The sequence below is a fragment of the Scophthalmus maximus genome, chromosome 6, assembly GCF_022379125.1.
Source record: "Scophthalmus maximus strain ysfricsl-2021 chromosome 6, ASM2237912v1, whole genome shotgun sequence".
NCBI classification, from domain to species: domain Eukaryota; kingdom Metazoa; phylum Chordata; class Actinopteri; order Pleuronectiformes; family Scophthalmidae; genus Scophthalmus; species Scophthalmus maximus.
In genome coordinates, this window is record NC_061520.1 from 5,829,577 (window position 1) to 5,853,331 (window position 23,755).

General features: G+C 49.1%; 1 protein-coding gene across 2 annotated transcripts in view; it reads right to left on the reverse strand.

Annotated features, from left to right (window-relative positions):
- The window catches only part of LOC118309671 (membrane-associated guanylate kinase, WW and PDZ domain-containing protein 3), a 112,582-nt gene extending 90,940 nt beyond the window's left edge, over nt 1–21,642 (reverse strand). Inside the window, exon 1 of one of the 2 annotated variants that reach the window (XM_035632062.2) lies at nt 20,656–21,640. In XM_035632062.2, coding sequence (XP_035487955.2) covers nt 20,656–20,962 — 307 coding nt within the window. In that variant the 5' untranslated portion in view covers nt 20,963–21,640. Of the gene's footprint in view, nt 1–20,655 lie in introns of both variants that reach the window. The other variant, XM_035632063.2, reaches the window with a different exon arrangement.
- Between the last annotated feature and the right edge of the window lie 2,113 nt (nt 21,643–23,755).

Here is a 23,755-nt window from a genome sequence, read left to right on the forward strand (position 1 = left end):
GCTGAAGCTCCGCGGCAAACAGGCGGCACATAGTAAAATCTCAGCCATTTCTCACATGCGCTCTCGGCTCTGAGAGCAGTAATGGTCTCCGACTGAATCCAGATGAGACGTCTCAGTGATCTTTTGCCATTTCCTGTGACAGCGGCTGACAGTGGCAGCGGGGGGGGGCGACGCTCCCCTCCTCCTTAGCCTACTTCTCAGAGGTGCACACAAGAAGAGAACAGGTGAGCACACCGGGGACGGGGGGCGGTTTTTGGCAGCTGGGGTCCTGGCTGTCTTTTCAGGCATTCATTATTTAGCCCGTCTAAAAATACATCAGAGGCTGCCTCCCTCCCAGCACATGGTGCATCTGAATTTTCACAGCGTCCTGCTCCCTCAGCCGTTCAGTGTGATCTGAGGAGCCGCTTGATCTACTGTACATCAAGGTGAGGAACGCGGGGCGCGGGCGCACGCAGACGAGCCGGCGCACAAAATGTCACCGGAGACACGGACGCGAATGAATCCCAACCGCAAAGACAGAAAAGCAGGGAATTAACACCGATGCATTGACTTTTTTTTCTTTTTTTACAATAAACTATGGGGCTGCACGCTGGCGTAGTGGCGTAGTGGACAGCACTTTCGCCTCACAGCAAGAAGGTTCTGGGTTCAAACCAACCAGGGCCTTTCTGTGTGCAGTTTGCATGTTCTCCCCGTGTATGCGTGGGTTCTTCTCCGGGTTCTCCGGCTTCCTCCCACAGTCCAGAGACATGCAGAATGGGGTCAGGTTCATTGGAGATTCTAAATTGACCGTAGGTGTGAATGTGAGAGTGAATGGTTGTCCGTCTCTGTATGTGGCCCTGTGATAGGCTGGCGACCTGTCCAGGGTGAACCCCGCCTCTCGCCCAATGTTAGCTGGGATTGGCTCCAGGCCCCCCCCCCGCGCGACCCTTAAATGGATAAAACGATAGACGATGGATGGACAATAAATTATGAATTTATAAATTCATAATTTTACAATAAATTATGAATTTATTGTCCATCAAAAAAGCACAATGTGCAGGCCTGCTAATTTGCGGCCCGACAGCACGGCAACGTGACAAGCAAGCGGAGCTCACAACGCACCTCAAGAAAAAATTAGCCAAGTGAACCGGATGTGCCCCACGGGGCGGCGTTTCCTCCTCGCACCTCGTGTCCCCGAGAGACCTCCGCGTGCCGGCTCTTGTCGGACGCTGCTCGCCGCCTCTCGGGGGCCCCGACAGGCGCAGCGCGTGAAATTGAACGTCTGGCGCGGCGCCGATTGGACGGTGCTCGCCGTTAATTGCGTCGGGGAGAGAGTGTCAACTTAATTATTTCGGCCGGAGCTGGAAATGATTTCCTCTGCAAATCCATTAGACACGTATGCTATGCGAGTCATGTACTGAGTCTCGAGAGTCAATAAGCGGCGTCCGCGAGGACGAGGCAGGGCAGCGCCCGGCGAGGCCCGGCGAGGCCCGGCGGAGATTCACACATCCAGATTATCGTAAGTATGTGGTAAAACATTCCATCAGTTGATGTTCTCGCCCACCTATTTGAGAATAAATCTCTGCCGCCCCAATCAGTACACTGAAGGTATAATGATAATAGTGATGATGATAATAACAGCATGGGTTTATATGAGCACCTTTGCCAGGAACTTTTTTTTTTTTTTTTTTTTTTTTTTTTTTTAATGGAGTAAGGAAAACAAAGATGGTGATGAGAGGAGAAAATAATACTAGCGGTGCTTCAGGTGTGGAGGAGGACTTTGAAAAAAACGGATGCAGGACTTGACCGGAAGCCAGTGAAGTTGGATTAGCGTGGAGGCGATGAGCTGCCAAGGCCCGGTGGTGGTGGTGGGATGTTTATTTTCCTTCCCATAAAATACACTGCAGAGCCGCAACTTAGGATGATTAATTACTGTACCTTTGATTAACCTTATTCTTACCTTACTATAATTATTACTACCCTAATTCAATACTTATGTAGCTGACACAATATTGCAAATAATTCCAAAAAGAAATGCTGAAGAAAAACAAGAGGCAAAGGAAATTTCTTCAAGTTCTTCCATTATCTTCTGCAGGCGTGAGAGTCACAAGCCAAAAATAATGAATGACATGTCGATTATGGACAGATGAGAAGCACGTTTCCCTGAAACGCTGTTTTTAACAAACCATCGAATACAATATCCTGCCAAATGAAATGCAAGCGAAATCATTTTTCCCAAAAAAAAAAGGTCATCCAATCATCCAGAGAGAGAGAGAGAGAGAGAGAGAGAGAGAGAGCGACATAACTGGTTAGTGATCTTAAGTTTGGTCCGACCGACTGCGCGACCTCCCATCGGGCTCGGGCTCCGATTGAACCGGTTCAGTGTTTGAGGGGGCGAGGTCAACAGATCAATTCTGCATTTCAGCACACGGGAGAAGCCCAACGCACGCCACGACACTAAACTGGTACCGACACAGAAAGTCTGCCATCATTTTCTGTGCAGGTAAGAGCAGTGGATGATGGTGGATGGTGGTGTGTGTGTGTGTGTGTGTGTGTGTGGGCGTTCTTCGTTTGTGTTTTTTACCCTGCGTGCACACACACACGCGCGCGCGCGGACGTGACGGCGAGGTTCTTAAAAACTGCACACATGAGAGGACATCCTGGACGTGTGCATTCATCACAAAATTCAGCACTACCCGGCGTAAACCAAAGTGCAGCACACAGCGACTTGCCGTCGCCGCGCCCCAGTTATGAGCGCCGACCGATGGGGGCGGTCTTGAGGGAGGTAAGACGTATTGGCATGGGAGAAGGAGGCACCAGGGAGAAGAGGGGAGAAGCAGAATACACTTCAAAGGCTGGAATGCGAGCCAGCGGCTCACAGCGTGCGGATGGTGCGCGACGTGGAATCTGCGGCGGGATCTCCGCAGCCCGCCGGAGCAGATGGGGATGAGATTGTCATCACTGAGGGGGTTTATCTGATAGCCAGCAAACTTTGTGAGACACGTCTTCGGTGCAGAAGGAAAAGAAGCTAGCCCTCTGAAGCTGATGCTGCCGCTTCAGATTTTAAGATGCGTGCACAGGCAAAATGTCACACGTTTCAAATGCCACTCATCAGATTTGTTTGGAATCAATGCAGACTGGGTTAAATATCCAAATAAAAGCCAATAATGACTCTTTATTACGCGTTTCTGCTTCTATTTCTGATCCTTTTTGCAATGAACGACACTGTTATTGTTCGGCGATCACTTCACCGGGTTGAAATGGTCAATGATCCAGCACCACGTTGGTCAAATGTCTGCAACTGAGGATTATTGTATTTATCGACTCTTTTAAAATGGTGAAAAATGTCGATCGTGTTTCCCCAAACTCCAACATGATGTTTTGTTTTGTCCACACACCAAAGAAATTCAGTTTACTGACACAGAGAAGCAAAGGAACCAGAAAATATTGACATTTAATAGGCTGAAATCAGAGAATTTTGATCTTTTAATTTTCATAAAAACTACTTGAACCGATTAATCGATTATCAAAATAGTTGGCCATTCATTTAGTAGTCGATTACGAATGGATTAATCGGTTAACTGTTGCAGCTCTACTCTGTAATCACATCTCTCTCTTCTCTCTCTTCAATCAAACTTTCTAAATTTCTAATTATTCATAACTTGATCCGAACAGATTTGATGAGGGAACAATAATCTATGAGAGATTTCATGGTTATTTATACGTATAAATCAACCCCTTCGCATCACGTCCAATCGAAAATTGTGCATGAATCATTTTCCGAGATGCACAATGAAAAAGCACTTATAATAATCATGTCCTGTGATTTCCAGCATTTCCTGGAGTGTGTGTTCGTTTCCCCCTCGTGCCGGGAAAAGCTTCAACGCAGCAGCAGCAGCAGCAGCAGCAGCGAAGGAGGAGGAGGAGGAGGAGGAGGAGGGATAAAAATAAAAACGCTGCGCACAATTTCAAATACAATTTCACACAGGTCCTGAACAACTGGGCTGCGTTTGATTATTTAATGTATACGCTCAGAGAGCGATGCAGCAATCCCCCTGACTATTGACCTGGACGTGCACACGACGGCGTCATCCTCCATCTCCGTCAGCCGTCGAGGGCCCATGTAAAGCTTTTAGATGCTACAGCTCTGCCAGTGGCAACGCGCGCACACACACACACACACACACACACACACACACACACACACACACACACACACACACACACACACACACACACACACACACACACACACACACACACACACACACACACACACACACACACACACACACACACACACACAACCTATAGAAAATAACCACGTTCCCCTTCTGACCTCAACTCTGAAAGCAAACACTGATAGTGGACTAGAAAAAATTCAAAATAGAAAAAACAGTTTTCACTCTCCCTGATGAAAACATAACAGTAGCGCGGCTGAGTGCATCCATTTTTTTTTTCGTTCCAAGGTGGAAACACGCATTTCGCTAATGATGATGTCGTATGAATCTAAAAATAAAAAAATTAAAATCCATGTGGACATTTTAACAGGGGTAAAAAAAAAAAACGACATTTCTACTGGAGAGGGGTCTTTAGGTACAAGGTTCTCAATCCTCCATGTACACACACGCAGGAGCTCACATGTTGTGGTAAGTGACACTCCTGGGATCTGGAAATACAGGCTCCGAGCGGAGCGGAAACTAGCCAGAGGTGGATCATAACTCAGCTCTGAATCAACAGTGGGGGCCGGCACATCCTGTTATCCGCCGCGGCTTTCCACTCCGGCAAAACGGCAGTGCACTCCCGTCCCAGCTCTGCGGCCGACTGTGGACTATATATCTCAGCACTCTCTCTTTTTGTCAGCTCCCAGGACACATGCGGGCGTTCACACACACACACACACACACACACACACACACACACACGCGCGCGCGCGCGCGCGGCTCCCGATTCCATCTATGTCAGCACAGTGTAAGCATGCATTAAGAGCTACGCCTACAAACAAAGAGGAAACACTGTTTTCCTCTTTGCAGGCGAGGCGACGCTTGAACGATCTACTCCAGGGCAAGTGGTTGAACACATACCTTCGCACAGTTTCCCTATGGCGATGCGAGCGTGCGTGTGCTTGACTGAGAGTACAGTACATGCGTGTACAGCTTGCGTGCGTGTGTGTGTGTGTGTGTGTGTGTGTGTGTGTGTGTGTGTGTGTGTGCATGCACTTGTCTGTTGGAGAGGCCAGATGGGCTAAAGAAGAGAAGAACAGAGCCAAATAGAAAGGGGAAAAAAAGAAGAGGAGATAGCAGAGAAAAGAGAAGAAAAAAAAAGAAGAAGAAGAAGAAGAAGAAGAAGGGGGGAAATGGGGATTGAGGACACTTGGAGCAGAAATGCCTCAGTGCCTCTGTGGCCTGCCACCTCGGATCAAGGAGCATCCGCTGACAGACCAACACAGGAGAGCCTAATAATAGAAATGCCGGAGAAAAAGAAAGAAAAAAAACAGATTAAAGGGGAGGAGCTCCTGCGCGCAGTAAGAAAGTGATGCGTAAGAAACGGCACAAGGGTGGTGGGGGGGGGGGGGGGGGGGGGGGGGGGGGGGGGGGGCGACCTGGGGTCAGTCGTCTCGACGGCAGGCGACCCAGGAGCCGGGGGGAGGGGGGAAGATAACCTGCGTGAAGACAACTTTTGGGGGTTTTCAGAGCACACTTCGGCGCTGTTGCCATGGAAACGTGTACCTTGAGCCCCGACTTATTATCCAAAGTGGCTAATTTTACCCATTTGCCGTGTTCTTTTCACAATGTGCTTCTCCTGCTTCTGCTCCGCTCATGAAGATTGCCCCCCCGACGGCGGCGCGAAGACGAGGGAGTCATCCGACGCGGGAGCAGTTGTCGAGGCCACGACCCCGGACTCTTCACGAGCGAGCGTAGACCCACGCGCCTGCACTGAAACGTGGGGAATTACCCACGTGAACTTGTATTCGTTTGTGAGCGGGCAAAGGTTCCGTCGACGGGTCGGCGTTGTTCAGCGAAATGCGTCACGTCGACCGGCCTGCAGTCCTCTCCCTCCGCGGCCTTCGCCGGCACAGCGAGCCCTTTTTTAGCACTTCAGCATTTACTTCAATGTTCACACAGCGCTATTTCTTTTTTTTTATATATATATATATATATATCGTCTGTGGTGAGGGGAGGTTCTGGGAAGGAGACAGAAGGACGTCTCTAGAGCTGCAGCAGTTAATCGATTAGTCATCGATCGCTAAATTAATCACCAACTATTTTGATGACCGATTAATCGGTTCAAGTAGTTTTTATGGCGGGGGAAAGTCACAATTCTCTGATTTCAGCTTCTTGAATGTGAATATTTTGTGATTTATTTGCTCCTCTAGGACAGTGAACTAAATATCTTTGGGGTGTGGACAAAACAAATCATCGTCTGTCGTCTCATTTTTCACCATTTTAGGAACCGAGCGACTAATCGATTAATCGAGAAAATAATCGACAGATTAAACGATGTTGAAAATAATCATGAGTTGCAGCCCCTAGACGTCTCTCTCATCTCTTGCACGAAGAAAGTACAGATTTTCAACCAACAAAAACATTTACACTTATGGTTAACAAAAAAAAAGGGGGGGGGGAATAAGTGCCTCCCTACTCTGTAATCTCTCCTACATTTAGGTACTGGACATATTAGAATATTGGATGGTTATATAATATTATAAAGTCTTAATCAGATTTAAGAACACCGTTCCCTGCTTCTCTCTTCTTTCTTTTCCCAACTTCCCCCTTTAATCCCCAATAAAACAGGTTTTAAAAAGAGTAGCGCAACGTGGCCCGCGGCCCCGGGTGGGGTTAAAGCGTTTCAGGCAGAGCTGACGCAAAATGCATGCATGTCTGTGTAAAGCTATTATGACGGACGTCCGAGTGAAAAAAGGTTGCCCCGCTGGAAAATTAAAAGATCCTCTATCACGCCTCCCGGTGTGCAATCCACTGTACAGGCACAAGTTCGCATCCCACCGAGCGGCCCCTCCCACTGTGTCCGCGTGACGTCGTTTTGGGCCCCAAGCTTCGAACACGTTTCGTGTTGGGGAGGAGGATGATTCAAGGACTCGTAGCAGGGTGCAGTTCAAGCCGGGAACATCCCTGGCGCGGCTGGGTGGATCCGAATGCCCGACATCTGAGTCACTGGGTTCCATTCAACGGAGTCTGTGCACAGACGCAGGCGAGGGGCCTCGTGGCGGCACTCGAACTCAACCATCAGGGCGAACGCGTCGACGCAAATCCTCTGTTTTATCCGCGCCACGTCTCCCCATTTCTTCCTCGAGAATGACGAAATCTAAACTTTGGACATAAATGGAGACGTGAAGCCAGTGGGGGGGGGGGGGAAAGAAACTACTGGAGGCGTCAGTCGGCGTTTCCCGCTCCGCTGCCGCGCCGCGTGGTGCAGATGCCTCCTCGACAAATCACCCGAGGCTTGTTTCTACCCAACCGTCCTGCGCGCTGTAAGCTGTATACGTGCCGCGTCAGCCTCGCGTCCCAGAGGGCGGAGGGGACAAAAGTCATGTGATCATTCTCCCATGTTGCGGTCAACAAAAAGGTGCACGCAAAGAGAAGAGGTCGGAAAAGCATATTTGACGAAGCCTTTTGACAAAAACATGTTCTCGACCGACTGTGTGAACAATTTCAATGAAAAGGCCAAGTTATTTTTACCGGAGTGGAGATTGCATAACTCCATTTTTATATATGAAGGTGCACATTGCGTATGTTCATATTTGACACATCCCGCATAATGTAGAACTTTGGAAGCTCCCCTTATTTACATAAATCTACACGGCGAAACATGGAAAGCTGGACCTTTTTCGTCCATAAGTTTATAAAAGCGCTGACGTCATCGCCGCAGACTTCTGAGTCATCTCGAAGCGTGGGGCCTTACGATACAGCTTTGTCGGCGCATATTCAACAGATGCTCCGTGTGCAGCCACGTCTTTTGTTTCTTGCCAACTAGACCGTGGAGTGGAAAATTAATATCCATTTTTTTTTCTTCTTTTTTCTCTCCTCCCATTCCCTTTTGAAAAGGTCAGCAGAGCAATTAAATCAACTCACATACATTGTACCCCTGCTCCGGGAGACAGAGGGAGAGAGAGAGAGAGAGACAGAAGGAATAACCAACGTATCCAACGGCAACCGCGCGTGACCAGAAGGTGCCACTGGTCCGACTGGTTTTCAATCGAAAGAAATCGTTTGGAGCTTTCAGCCGCACTAATTCCGAGGATTCCACAAAAGGTGTGCTCAGCCTGTTGACAGAGCGGAAGCTTTGCCGGCTTCATCCACGTCGGCCTGACAAGCTTTCATGCCGCCGCCCTCCTCCGGCCCCATAATCCCGAGCTCCTGTCTGCCCCGTCGATAAGTCTGTCACGGCGAGCGAGAATAAAAAAAACCAAAACTGTGTCTGGGCTGGAAGGAGCGATGAACGGATGAGTAGATGGACAGACGGATGTGTTCGTCTGTGGTCTGGTCCCTTTCCCTTCGGCGCAGCAGTAATCCAGTCTATTTACGCCGATCACATTTTTTTTTCTGTTCCCGTGCGCCAGATGTAACAGAAAAATTGGTTTGGTTCGCGACCGGGAGCCGGGGACATTGTGTGACAGAGCGCGCCGAGCGGTTCTGTTTTTTTCTTCCCTTGGCTGTGTTGTTGTTTCTCTCAGGTTAGCGTCCTTTTACTGTTAGTGCCACCCGGAAAGTCAAACGGCAGGAGGTCTTTCCAGGGCATCCGACTCATAAAAACAGAGACATAGATCTGCAATGCCGGACCAGAAATATGACCATTTTGTTGTATTTTTTTTTTTTTTTGTCCAGAATTAAAAAAATTGAGTTTTGGTCACGTGTGTTTAGGAACTGGACGCACACTTTGCACAATGGGCACAAACGGTTGGTGCACTTTTCTGGTGGACGTTTGCAAACGCCTGACACGTCAATATCACAACTTTCCAAAATTCTTTTGGAGGTTGTTTTTTTTATTTTTTTTTATACCTAATTGTCTCTGCAGAGAATTTGAAGTACATTTATGAGAACAACAGCGCGAAACAACAGATGTCAGGATTCCTCAAGGAAGGCCGCGGCTGTGCTTCGAGCGAGCGTGGGGGGGGGGGCAACAGGAGCTTTTTTGCGACTCATTGTTCAAATGGATATTATATGAAGTGTAAAATATGATAGACGAGTCCGCAATTAGCGATTCGAGAGCGACGGCGGGTTCTATTTCCATTAATTTGATAAAATAAAAAAAAAGTCTATCCTCAGAAGGGTTTTTTTTTTCTTTGCATCATTGAAATTGACAGCAGCAAACAAGGAGTTCATTTCACTGCACGGGAGGGAGCAAAACAATGTCATTATCATCATCCATATTTTAAATTAACTTCTGGAAGCGCTGCCTCTGCTGGTCCCTGCGATAGTGTGCCCAGACAAATCCTTTTTCTGTTTGATTAACTGTTTGAATGTCAACCTGCAGAGAGCATCAGTCTCACTCTCACACACACACACACACACACACACACACACACACACACACACACACACACACACACACACACACACACACACACACACACACACACACACACACACACACACACAATAATATTGCTAATGTCAGACTTTGATGATAATTTCAAAGTATAATCCCCCCGACATCCCAACATGAATTAGCTGGAGAGATTGATGGGACGGTCAGACCCCCCCCTCCCCCTTTCGGACGACTTCTGCCTTCACCTCATCCAACCCAGCCGCTTTGCGCCACGTGACGTCGTGCGCGTTTCCCGCGCGGAACGTGTCCCTTCGGATTTCTTACATTCAGGCGTGGGAGCGAGCGACCCGTGGCGGCAGGGGCTGCCGGGGGGCTCGGGGGTCGGGGTCGGGGTCGGAGTCGGAGTCGGAGTAGGCCATGTCAAAACACAAACCGTCTCAGTCGGTAATGGATCAGAGGAGAGATCATGGTGCCACGCCACTGCGTCCTCCGGGCGCGGCCCAGGACCCGGACTGACGGATCTGATGAGACGGCAGACAGCCGTTACAGGTTTCCCGCGGAAATCCAAACGAACGACAGCTGTGATCCAACTACTCGAACGTGAACGTTTTACGATTTGGACGCCTCAAAAATTGCGGCCCGCTTCGTCGCACAGGCAGCATTCGCCGGCCTCCGCGAAGAAATGAAGATCTCCAATGAATCCAGCAGCCGCGTGGGACGGATGAGAAGGCCTCTCCGCGGCCCCGACGACAGGCCGCGACTCGCGGAGACGTGACGTCAGACTCAGAGAGGAGGAAGACAGAGGGGAGGGGCGAGGGAGCGAGAGCAGCAGATCAGCATCTGAATGTTCAGAGCTTTAAAAAAAAAAAAAAAAAAAAAAAAAAAAAAGCGCGTGAACACGTCGACGTGTTTTATCATTGTCGAATTTTATTCGCCACTCTGCAGCTCAGGCAGGATCCAATCCCGTCAGCAGCACCTGCATGTGTCGGCGCGCAGACACGCTGGAGTCTGGGGAGCTGCGATCCTGCCTCCGCACGCGACACGCACACACGCGCGGCTGACATTTTATATTTAGTGCAGCCGCCGCTTCGCGATCTCGGGGCCTCGTTTGAAACATCAGATGAAACAGAGAAATTGCATTCCAGTGCGAGAAGCACCACTTTTTTTCTTCTTTTTTATTCAAAGCGGCTTCGCATATCGTACGCTCCCAGAGAGGGAGGCAGCCAGCCGCGGCGGTCTGGTGTCAAACTGGATTTTAATTGATGACTGTCTCTCATCTAATACACACCCACGTGAAAAACTTTTTTCAAAAAGGCCCATTGTAGAGGGGGTTCTTTTACCCCCGGAAACAAACTTTTATGCTGCCTGCTTTTCCGTGTCGTGTGTGCTTTTCGCGGAGGCACAAATAAACTCCGTAGGTTTGTTAAAACCCGTTTGTCTCGATCATGGGACTTTGTTTAAATCAGCGCGGGTCCTTTGGGTGTCGGAGAGACGCCGCTCTCAAGAATTCTGGCAGCCTGACTCATCGTTGCACCTTGCACGCCCAGGCCGAGGCTGCGGTCCCCGGGCGGAGGCGGGCTTAGTCACTGCGACGTACATGATTATTCATAAAGACCACTGTGGGAAAGCTCCCTTCGTATATACGAGTCGAAATTAAGTCAGAAATGTCCCAGGATTCATTGCTGCTGACGGCATTTAAAGCGGTAAGAAGGGGGGGTCACTCCGGAAGCAACTCAGCAAGCAGCTGCCTGTTCATGTCAGGGAGGAGGGTCATTAATACATTCATCAGCTTCAAAAATAAATAAATAAATAAATGAAAAAAGGGGGTGATGTCAGGAAAATTAGTTCGGGAAAGTTTGAAAGTGGAAAATAAAAAAATAAAATGTGGAAAAAGTGGAAAGTGGAAAATAAAATGTGAAGTGAGATCAACGTTTTGTACGGACGACTGGAGCGGGGGAAAAAAGAAGGAGAAAAAAAAGGCATGACCTAGAATTCAACCAACGAAAACTATCACAGGCTGCAACTTGCACCGGATGACAAACAGGCTCAGTCGGTTTCAGACGGAGCCTGAAAACCTTGAAATCAACATAGGACAAATAGTCACTGATCAAATAAAAACCAGACAATACAAGCGAAAAGAAAGCACCAAAAAAGTATTAGAATAATATAACATCAATTTATATATGTAATAAAAATAATAAAAAAACAAGATAGGCCACGATAAGAAAAAAAATTCATTATTACTATCAATGCAAATGAATTGCACGTCTCTCGCACGGACCATATTTATGAATCAATTTAATACCCTTGTGTCCTGGTCATCTATTAGTAAGCTCCTGGGATCCATCCATCCATCCATCGTCTACCACTTTATCCATTTGAGGGTCGCGGGGGGGGGGGGGGGCTGGAGCCAATCCCAGCTGACATTGGGCGAGAGGCGGGGTTCACCCTGGACAGGTCGCCAGCCTATCGCAGGGCCACATACGGAGACGGACAACCATTCACTCTCACATCCTGGTTGGTTTGAACCCAGAACCTTCTTGCTGTGAGGCGACAGTGCTGACCACTACGCCACCGTGCAGCCCTGACCTCCTGGGATGCGACGGAGAATTCACACTTATGTGTGTCGGAACCCTGCAAACCTGAGAGCTCCTTCAGCACCGGTTGCCGTACGCTCCTGACGCACTGCCGGGTGAGCCGCTCGGCGTCTTGATTTGGTGCCGTTGAATTAATCGGGCGTGCAATATGTGCGATAAACGGGATCGGCTGCAGACACATCTCGTTCTCCCTTCTCCGCTGTGACGGAGGTTAGTATCGCGTCGCATCACGTCGTTTATTGCCAAGTGCTCGCCCGCGTGAGGGGAAATGTGACTCAAATTTAGGGTGTTACCAGAAAAATGATGACAAACTACAACCACTGGAAGCTTTAGGACAAACAAATCAGACACAGATGCATGCGAGTGTGATTTCTATATCAGCACAGGATGAATTCTATGTCACAAGTTCGTCATAACTGCTAGGAGCCCGGGCGATTATATAACCGCCACGATATAATGCAGTGGTATTGCGCTCACATGCTTCCCCCCCCTCTCAACTGTATATTACACAACGCAAGAGTTAACCGCAGCTGTTGGCAACCCACGGCTCATCCGTCTGCCCCCCCCCCCCCCCCCATGCCCTCCCTTCGTCAGTCGGGGACGACCGTGTGAAGCCGTCTGTAATCAGATTAGGCAGCGACTGGGTGAGTGGGGGCCGCTGCATCCACCCACCGCTCCATCCCCACTGTTAGCAACATCTGCGTCATGGGGAGAACCATGTGCATGCAGCGAAAGAGACAGAGATTAACGCGTGACACTGTGTGTGTGTGTGTGTGTGTGTGTGTGTGTGTGTGTGTGTGTGTACAAACAGACAAGATGTCACAGCCCTCCATTTGTTGGACATTAACAGATCCTGTGTTGTAGTCTGTGTTTGCCTCACCTGCATAATTAAGAAGATTCAAAATGTGCCGAGTGTAAAATCCTCGCCAGACGTCCCCTTAAAGGGGCAGTAAAAGCTTGTCTCTCTCTTTGTTGCTGTTGTTGTTGTTGTTGTTGTTGTTGTGAATTTACTGCACTGACCGGGCCGCGAACCCACGACCGAAGGACGGGAGGTCGACGCCCTGACCCCTAGGCCTAAAAACCCCCGTGGGCACGTCTGTCAAGGTGGCGCCCGAGTGATGTTCACAAAACGCACTCGCGGCTGTTTTGCGGTGCGGTCCGCACCTTTTTTGGTTTTTCGATTAACGGAGCATGGAACCCAGATCTTTTTGCGACGCACACACAGAGCCGACAGCTAGCAGACCCTGAGGAAATATTCGCAGATTTTTACAAAACGTGTGTTGCTTCAGAATCGCTTACTGTCCCTTTAACTCTGCCCGTGATCTGTATGGCTGTACGATCGGCTGCAGACGTTAATCATCTGGAGATTCCCTCCAAAGTAAAAGTCCCTCCATGATTGGTCAAAATCTGCCCATGCGTTTATACGTGCATCTTTAATAAGCCATCAAATGTATGCATTTTAAACACAGAAAGGCAAATTTCAGCAACTGACAAGACCCTGCAAAGTTGAAATAAATGACCGTATGTGATCATCCAACCTGACCCGAAGGATACTTGTTATTTCACCAAAAAGAAGGAAGCAAGTCAGAGTCGACCCGAAAGGCGCTCAGATCATCTCCCTGACGGAGAAGCAGAGGAGAAGGCGCATCGTGTTCATTATTGTGCACAGACACGAGAGCCGCTCACGCTGCACATCTTCTGGGAGGAAGAATCGTGTGCGCTCCCCGCCTGGTAAAGGGCGCTCTCCGGCCGCTCACACATCTCCCGGCTGGCCACGCCTGATCCCATCCCAACTCAGCCCCTAATGTCTCATTGGCATTCAGGCACACGCCTGCGCCGGGCGCCGAGCGGAGAAGCTTGGCGCCAGCACACCGCCACTATTAACATTCTACAAAGCCAGCCGCTCGCCCGCCGCCACGAGCTGCGCACGGCGGATCACACGGCCGAGGAATAATAAAAGAGCCGGGGAGGGCGACGAGGGTGACAGCCGGGGCCCGGGCGGTGCACGAGGCGAAGACACGGAGACGCACAGTTTTTGGTCTAAGATGCCAAGGCTCTGCGACTCGTGACGTTCATGGGGGCAGCAGCTTGGTTGGCTGCTCACACCGCAGCACCAAAACGAAAATGACACACATCAAGTGGCTAAATCACTAGTGCTCACGCGTACTCGCAGCCGCCCCCGGCAGCCGCTCCATCCCACCCTCTTGTCATCCGCGACGCCGCACCGTGACCACTGCATGATGAGCCACATTACCGGCGAGCCCTCCATCTTGGACAGGGGAGGGAGCGTCCGTCCGGCCGGCCCCGTCGCCCCTGCCCGTTTAGGTCCGCCTATCCCGGAATCCTGAGCTGCCTGCTAATCACCCTTTGCAAGAGCAGACTAATTCAGATGTCAGGGCCCATTACCTCTCCGAGGTGACCTGAGCCGCCTATCTGGCGCTGATGAACGCCAGTTGGGGAGGATAATGCACATCTGGATGATGGGAAAGTTGGGAAGCGAAGCGCGAGCCAAATGTGCAATCGCTGAACGCGGCTGACGGGGGGGGGGGGGCGTGTGGAGTGCATAGCAACCATTGTTGCATAGAGATAACGTCCTTCATGACGGCGCTAGGTCAGTCGGCCGCCGTATGGCCGCTGTGCCGCCGGTACAATAAACAAGGCCTCTCCAACCGAAGGAGCGACTCCTCATCCACCAGCCGTCCACGACAATCTGCTCCGGGACACTGACGTAGCTCAACCAGAAGAGGACCCACGCCCCATCACATCCAGCCCCCCCAGTCCAGTTTTATATTTACAGGATGTAAATGAAGAAGAGCAAAGGGTGACAAAAGCTGGGGGGGGGGGGAAATCCACTATGGGATATTCAGGTATAAAACACAAAAACATCTTTGGTGATTTGTGAGCGCCTGTTGTGATTTATATTTTGACGATTACATATTTAGGTGTTCAATATAGGATTAAATGATATGACCAAGTCCGTTTCTTCTTTTTTTTTATACTGCCAGGTTCAGGGGCTGCACGACAAGTATCTGGACATTCACCGTGTGTGGATTCAGAACTAGTGCAGCGACAGTTAATCGATTAATCGATTAGTAATCGACCGCTAAATTAATTGACAACTATTTTGAAAATCGATTGATCGGTTCCAGTAGATTTTATGGGAGAAAAAAGTCTAAATTCCCTGATTTCAGCTTCTGAAATATAAATATTTTCTGAATTTCTTTGCTCCTCTTTGACAGTAAACTAATTATATTTGGTGCGTGGAAAAACACAATCTTAATTTTTCACAATCTTATGACATTTTATGGACCGACCAACTAATCAATTAATCGAGAAAAGAATCGACAGATTTATCGATTATGAAAATAATTAATTGCAGCCCTATTCACAACTACAGTTCATACATTCAGACTGACATATCTCACGGGTTGTAGTGACGTGCGGATAGGACCTCAGAAAAAAGAGATTTTTTTCACCAAGCGGGCACAAGGTGCAGTGGGTAATGATGCAGGTCAAAGCAAAAAATAAATAAATAAACCACTTTCCATACCCATTACTCCTCATCTATTCAGTCAGAAAGCAAAACCCACCCCTCAATTTCAAAGTTGCCTCAACTGTTGTATGGTCCTTTATATAATTATAATGAGGGACAGGATTCTTCGGGGGTCCCCCTAATAAACACATATTTACAGGGTCGGGATCAGAAGTAGGAATTAATCATTGTGTCGTGGTGTGAGCTCTAACACGCGCGGAAGACGACAACAGGATCCTTTTAATAAGGATCCTGAAGGCACCGAGGAGATGGAATCCGCCAGGCCCTCATACTGATAATCATGTCAAATTTTATTCATATATATATATATATATATATATATATATATATACACCTATGTGTAACCTTGGGGGAGCAATTGTGCATGCTGTAAATACCCAAATGCTGTTTGTATGTTTGCTTTACGGCTTTATGACCGGTGCTATTGTGAGCTATAGTGCACACAACACGACGGGAGAGATAATTGTCTCGTGTTTTAAGATACAACTTCACATAATGGGCTATTTTAGTGTAGTTGGAGATATCTCACACACACACACACACACACACACACACACACACACACACACACACACACACACACACACACACACACACACACACACACACACACACACACACACACACACACACACACACACACACACACACACACACACACACACACTATTGAGGACTTGGGTAGTGTTGGGAGAAACTTTGCGCTCGCTTGTTTTGTAGTCGCATTATGCCTGCGCCCACCTTCCCCCCCCCACACACACACACACTGCGCGGCATGAGAAGAGTGGGCTCTCAATTAGATCGCTACGGGATTGTTGGCAGCTCTGCTTTATGCAGTAGCATCATGTGAGAGAAACTGGCGCAGTGTTGCGGCGCAAGACAAACAGGTCATCAATCCTGCGACTGACGACTGGCGATGAAACAAAAGTAGCAGATGTTTCTGATCGAGTTTAATCGATTGGAGTCATTTAACCGTTATTACAGGCGGTAATTCACCCTAATTTCTTTTCTTTTTTACCTGACCTAAAATTTCAAAACATCTGGAACACACGCATGCGAAATTAAAAAGGCAGACCCGCGTCATTTCTATAATCACTGTACAATTCACACTTCAATTTCAATCTAAATCGATTTTCCTCACATTTGCTAATGGCGTCGTGTTGGAACTCCCTCCCCGACCGGCCGGAAATCAATTAATGTCTTAACGCTCGGAATTGCCCGGTGCGATTTTCACTTTTAGATAGGCGAGGTCTTCAGAACAAAAAAATTGCGATTCTAGGTCACGGTGGCAATTTAAGTCCCACGCCAAGGTGGACATTTTGTAGTGTGTACTTTTGTAGATTCCCGTGTGTGCGTGTGCATGTGCGTGTGCGTGTGTGTGTGTGTGTGGGGTAAGACAGCAGCACCTGACGGCTGCCTCGGGCGCATACGAGAGTAACAGAGGACAAACAAGCTGTATTTCAGGAAAAAATGCTTTGTAGGATGATATGGCAAAAGGCCAAACTGATACAAAAATACACAAAGGAATGCCGAGTAGATATAAAAGAAATGAGTAAATGGAAAGATTTCTCCTTCTTTCCACCAATTAGAGAAAACGGCTTTTCTCAACGAGAATTTATTTTTGCCAGTCTGCAGAAAAAGTGTTCTCAGTGACACACCGACAATTACCAACCATCCATCCATCAATCGTCTACCGCTTGATCCACTTAAGGGTCGCTGGGGGGGGCTGGGGCCAATCCCAGCTGACATTGGGCGAGAGGCGGGGTTCACCCTGGACAGGTCGCCAGCCTATCACAGGGCCACATACAGAGACAAACAACCATTCACTCTCACATTCACACCTACGGTCAATTTAGAGTCTCCAATGAACCTAACCCCATTCTGCATGTCTCTGGACTGTGGGAGGAAGCCGGAGAACCCGGAGAAGAACCCACGCATACACGGGGAGAACATGCAAACTCCACACAGAAAGGCCCTGGTTGGTTTGAACCGGGACTCGAACCCAGAACCTTCTTGCTGTGAGGCGACAGCGCCGACCACTACACCGAGCCCCAGTCACCAACCGTTAAGATCAAAATAAATATTCAATGACCATCATCTTTCAATAGAAATTGCCGTTATCCTCACACCCCTGAAAGGCTCGTGAGTATTTCAATAAAGTACGACTGCATTCATCAGGATCGTGAGTCTAACCGAGACACAAATAGCCGTAGAAGCCGTGTGCGTCGTTTAAAAAAAAAAAAAAAAAAAGGGATGACGTGTTTCAGAGCTAATATTAATAATCTCAACACACAAATAAAAGCATGTGCCTCCAGTGTGTGTACAATGTGAATATGATTCATTCGAAATCAGGGTCACCCGACCACTCAGTGTCGTTTTCTAATCGGCTACACGGGTTGCGCGTATGTTTTGATTGCGCGCTCGCTGGAGAGCCGCAAACGTGGCCCCGGCTCGGGCCTTTTAATGTCGAGGCTGATTGGCGTGTTGGGGGGGCGCAGAGAAAAATAATTGTGCTCGGAGAGAGAATCCTGCGATGCCATGCACGAGCCTCGTACAACGGGCGTCTTTTCTGATCCTTCGCCGGGGATGCCGGCGAAAAATGAAATCCCCGCACCGGGCTTTGGCTCCATCAAAAGACACCAGGGAAACGGGCCCATCCACCTCACGGCACATTGTTAAGCCTCGGCGCGAGCTTGGTGACAACTACATTTCAAAGCAGGGGATGTGTTGCGAGGTGAGACAATCCCTTGGCAGCGCCGCTCGAGGAGATGTGATGCGACCACGGAGAAGTAAGCGTGGCGCTGTGTGCAACTCTTTCAGCTCACGTTCCCTCTCGATCAATGACTGAGATGGATAATGGTCTCCATAGAGACCTGCATCCTGTCTCTCTGTAGAATCCCCATTTCTGCCCGTGCATCTGTGCGCACACTCTCTCCTCTTCCAACCCAGCTCCGCGGCGACTGTAGACAGCAGCAGCAGCAGCAGCAGCAGCATGGCAAACCTCACCAGCTCCAGAGGGCAAAGGGCAAAGGGCAAAGGGCAAAGGGCAGGGGCACGAGATGATCTCAGAAGGGGCACAGCAGAGGCAGGGGGGCAAACATCTGGAAGACTCAGAGAAGAGCCTGTCCGTCGCTGCTGCTGCCGCCATGTCACTACAGCATCCTGGGCTTCCTGCTAACAGCTGATCCTCTCTGGGCCCCGCTGCTTCCATCAGAGTGGAGAAAATCCACTCGCCGACTCAATTATGCAAGATGTGTGAATTAAACATGAGGCTACCGCACAGGAATGTATACACACGTCGCAGATGTGCGCCCGTGCGCGATACGTGAATCACACAATATAACAAGCCCATCTGTATGCTGATGCCCGGGGGGGGGGGGGGGGGGGGGGGGGACACAGACGGACAATGAAGAGCAGATCCGTTGCCGGGTTTGCAACCTCAGACATGAGCGACGACGCAGCGCGTGGATGTCCGAGCCAGACTGGAGGGAATGACAGTGAAGAGAAAAATGGGTGATGATGAGGAAATTCCGCCGTCCGAGCCACCTATTATATCCCTGTGAGCTTTAAAGAGAAGAAAACAGCCTCACGTGGGAGTCGAAGCCTTTTTTTCCTTTTTCATCCATCTCTCTCTGTCTCTGTGTGTGTGTGTGTGTGTGTGTGTGTGTGTGTGTGTGTGTGTGTGTGTGTGTGTGTGTGTGTGTGTGTGTGTGTGTGTGTGCCTCTCTCTCTCCCTCTCCCTGCCCTTTATTAATCATCCTTGGTTAGTGGGGCAGGGAGCATGGTGTTAGGAGCTCTGGGGAGTGTAGAGGCATGGAAACACACACACACCCTAATAGGCACTGGACTCAGAAAATATGAAGGATTCTTTTTCCTCATCTTTGCTGATAAAAGATAGATGAAAAAAATATTGATTTCAAACATAGGAAGACCGGCAGGGACGACCACACGCACGCGCACACGCACACGCACACACACACACACACACACACACACACACACCATAAGTAAGCATGTACACATTCAGGGGATCTCCAGTGAACCGGGCCTTGGGTCCAAGGACTCTGCTGCTGCCGCTGCTGATGTAACCTATTGAACAGTTGTTGTTTGGACAGTCCAGCTCCGGCGTACAGGCAAAGTATGTGGCCAAGGCTCTACGACACAAACAACACAACTTTCACTCCAGTGCCACTAAAGACCCCCCACCCCCACCCACCCCCTGGTGCAGCACACAGACAGCAGCATCACCGACCCATTACGGCTATTAGACGTCGTTATCAGTGCGTCTGGAGGAGGTTGCAGAGCCCGGCGTCCTTTGAGAGCTGGATGTCGGAACGATCGGGACGACGGGATGCAACACCAGCTGAACCACTCTCACCGCGCCGTGGCCAATGGGCTACAAGAGTGTGTACAGGCTGAATAATGGAGGATGTAATTAGGCCTTATTTCTATGCATGCAAAGTGCACTTAGCCCAGAAGGCTTCCAACTGGGCTACATGCCATTATTACCATTATCACTATTTGATCTCCCGGAGAAAGTGCTGGGCGATTGGACGTTATGGGACAGTGGGGGGGGGGGCTTCGCTGTAGGAGTCTGGGGGATGTCCTCTGGGAAGTGTAGTACAGGGATGAAGTGGTGTGAAGACAACAACTACACATATAGACATATACACCCTTCAGTGTGCAATGTCAGCTGACATGTAGCCAGGGAAAACATGCATCTAGTGGAAGTTATGAGGTTTAATGAAAAATATAAATATACATCCTTATAATCTAGCATTAGTTACTGCACATTAATCCAGCTCCTTCCTTGTGTGTTTGTCTTGTGATCACAAACCTGTATGTGTGTGTGTGTGTTTGTGTGCGTGCGTGCGTGCGTGCGATCATGAGATTTTCCTGGTTGCCACATATCAAAACGCTCATCATCTTCACAAACAAGAGCTCAGGTGTCACAGCAACAGCAGCGTCGCGAACAGAACGCACCGTGGGGGGGTAAGGGGGATTGGGGGGGGGACGCACCTGGTTTGACCGTCTTCAGGCGAACCGGCTCCCGAAAGTGGCGGATGACGGCCAGGGTGTCGCGGTTTGTAAGTCCACTGACGGGCGTCCCGTTCACCTCCAGCAGGACGTCGCCGTAGTAGGGCAGCTTGCCGACGTGACACACCAGCACGTCGAGCTTCATCTGGCCCAGGTGGGGGAACTGTCCCAGCTCCGCGCCGCCCAGCACCTCCACCACGGAGCCGAAGTCGCCCAGGTTGCCCCATGACACCGCGCACTCCACCACTTTGCCGGACCAGTGTTTCTTCTTCTTCAGCGTCCTGGACATGGTTTATCTTATCTTATCGACGGGCTGCCTTGCTCTCCCCTCGGCGTCGAGCGACGGGCGGTCGAACTGGTTCACACGGTCGCTGTGGTTAGACGAGCGCGGGGAAGCGACGCGGCCCGAGAAAACGCTCCGGTGTTTGCCTCCCGACCCGCCGGGGATGTCATCCCGCCTGGGGCCGCTCGTTCACTCGTGGAGACGCCGCCGGGGCTCTGTCATCCCACGGGTTAACGCGCCGGTGTGCGCGCCGTTGCCTTGGATGCGGTCATTCCATGCGCTCCGTGTGCGTAAAATAGCGGCGGTTGGAGAAAAAAAGAAAGAAAAAGGGGCGGTTGGGGGGTTGGGGGGGGGCAACAATCGGGGGGGGGGGGGTTATGTCCTCCGGTGCTTCTCTGGATCCTTATCCTCTGCGCTGGGGGGGGGGGGGGCGAGATGTAAACAGAGACCGTGGACCGTCCGTCAAATGTCGTGCGTCAACGACAGATCTCCCGCACCGAAGAAGGGCGGCAGCGGCGGCGTTCACCGGTAGAGGCGGTTCGTGCGGTTGAGATCCAGCCCCCGACACGATGACTGGCCCCGGAGACGTCTGCGGAGCGCTGCGCTCTGCTGCTACAGGTTTGAACACACCTGGTGCCGCCAAGAGGAACGTCTGCGCGCTCCGGAACGCCCCCTTTTACGCCCCGCAGCAGCAGCAGCAGCAGCGACGGCGTCTTCTGTAGCCGCCCCCCCCCCCCCCCCCCCCCCCCCCCCCCCCCCCCCCCCCCCCCCCCCCCCCCCCCCCCCGCTCGAGCTCCATCTACTGGTGTGCTGTGGTATTAAATAATTATGATGATAATAATAATAATAATAAACTACTTTATCATTCCGATAATGTTCACTGTGACATGTTGTCATCTCAGCAAGGGCGTACACTAGGGGGGGGGGGGGGGGGCAGACTAGCCAGGGCCCAAAGGTGGGGGGCCTAAAATACAACTTGCATTTTCTAATACCTCTGAAATACTTCAATGAATAATATTCTCTCGAGCATGATACTCTAAGCAAACTTCATTTAACCATAGTGAAGTGCTTGTGAGGGGTTGGGGGTTGAGGTGGTGGTGGTGGGTGGGTCCCACAGAGACCGCTTATGTACATGCTTATGTGCCTTCTTTTAAGTCACTTTTAAAAACCCATTTCTATAGACTTGCTCTTACGTGATGTCGTCTCCTTTTATCTTTTTTTTTTTTTGACATACAGACATGCCACCTGAAAACCGTATTATTGTTAGAATGCTGATTTGAATTGTCTGTGATTTGTATGTTGTTGTGAAAGCACTTTGTGAAGCTGCTTCTGAAAGGTGCTATATGAATAAAATTATTATTATTATTACAGGGCCCAGAATTTGGTGGTACACCCCTGCATCTCAGCCCCCGTGTCTATAAACTCTATAAATGTGTACTGACTGTTAATACTCGTGGGTCTATATCTGGCACGTTATAGGCAGTACCAGTATAATATATATATATGTCAAGTCCTGACTGAAATCACCCACAGAAGCATGTCATCCCAACACTGAGCATGCAAAAACAAATCACACCTAATTAAGACTCTTAATTTGTGCGGTGATGTAAGAGGTGTGTTCTCGGGGAGGGAGAAGAAATTCCAAATGTGAATCTACAATAATTAACGTCTCCGCAGCGCCACCTGCCGACACTTTCAGAGCACTTCACACAAAATGCTGCTGCTTGTGGTTCATCTCTCACCCTGCACGACTGCATCCAGTGGTGCCCCCAGGACATTTTCCAGGTGGGGGGGCGCAGATGTGGCAACTGACAATCTCAGGGTGGCACACCCAAAACCAAAAGCAAGAATTCCAGGAATTCTATTATGCCGTTGTAGTTTTAATTTGGGGTTTTCAATTTGAGGTTTCAGACTGTACGTCTGTTTTTTGTTAACGTATTTATGAAATACTCCTGTTCCCCTTTACCCTCATTTGGGTCCTGCTCCTTCAAACCCCGTGACACTTAAATATACTATTTAACCTATTATAAAAAGTATACTTCATTGATTTAAATGGATAGTACCTAATGTAAAATATCAGATAAAAGCTCTTGTATATATCAAATACAATAATTAAGTGTGCCTACAAGCTGCTGGGCTGGCTGGCTGCATTTGTTATGTTTATTATTGTACTTAGACCTAACTATACTATAAAAAATATACTTTATTGATTTAAATGAATAGTACCCAATGTAAAATATCAGATAGAAAGTAGCATTTTTGCCAGCATGTAGCATATAATAATAATAATAATGCATGATCTATATCAGACTGGATTGATTTCCTCATAACAATCAGAGTTGTTGTATATCTTTTCTATTTTCCAACTGCTCATATGGGAAATGCTGTATCTTTTATTTGTGTCATACAGTGCTGTGTGCATGCGTATACATTATCGTCTGTAGTGCTGTAAATCTGACCTTTTCATCCGAGAGGAAACTGCACACTCGCCTACACACACACATAAAGCCTACACACACACACACACACATTCACACACACACACACACAAACACACTCCATGGCCCCGAGAGCACAGGTTTTGCATGAGCTCATGAATTTACATAAACTTATTTTTCATTGGTAGCAAACTGTTTGAGATATAACAGATCATTTGTGGGGGTTATTTTTTAATATGCGCTTCATGTTACTAGAATTTAATAGAAATGATGATTATGGAAAAAGTGAAATGGGGTTCGGAAGTTAATTAGAATTTTTGTAAATGTCACTTAATCTCCGGGGATAAATAGTGGTGTTTCA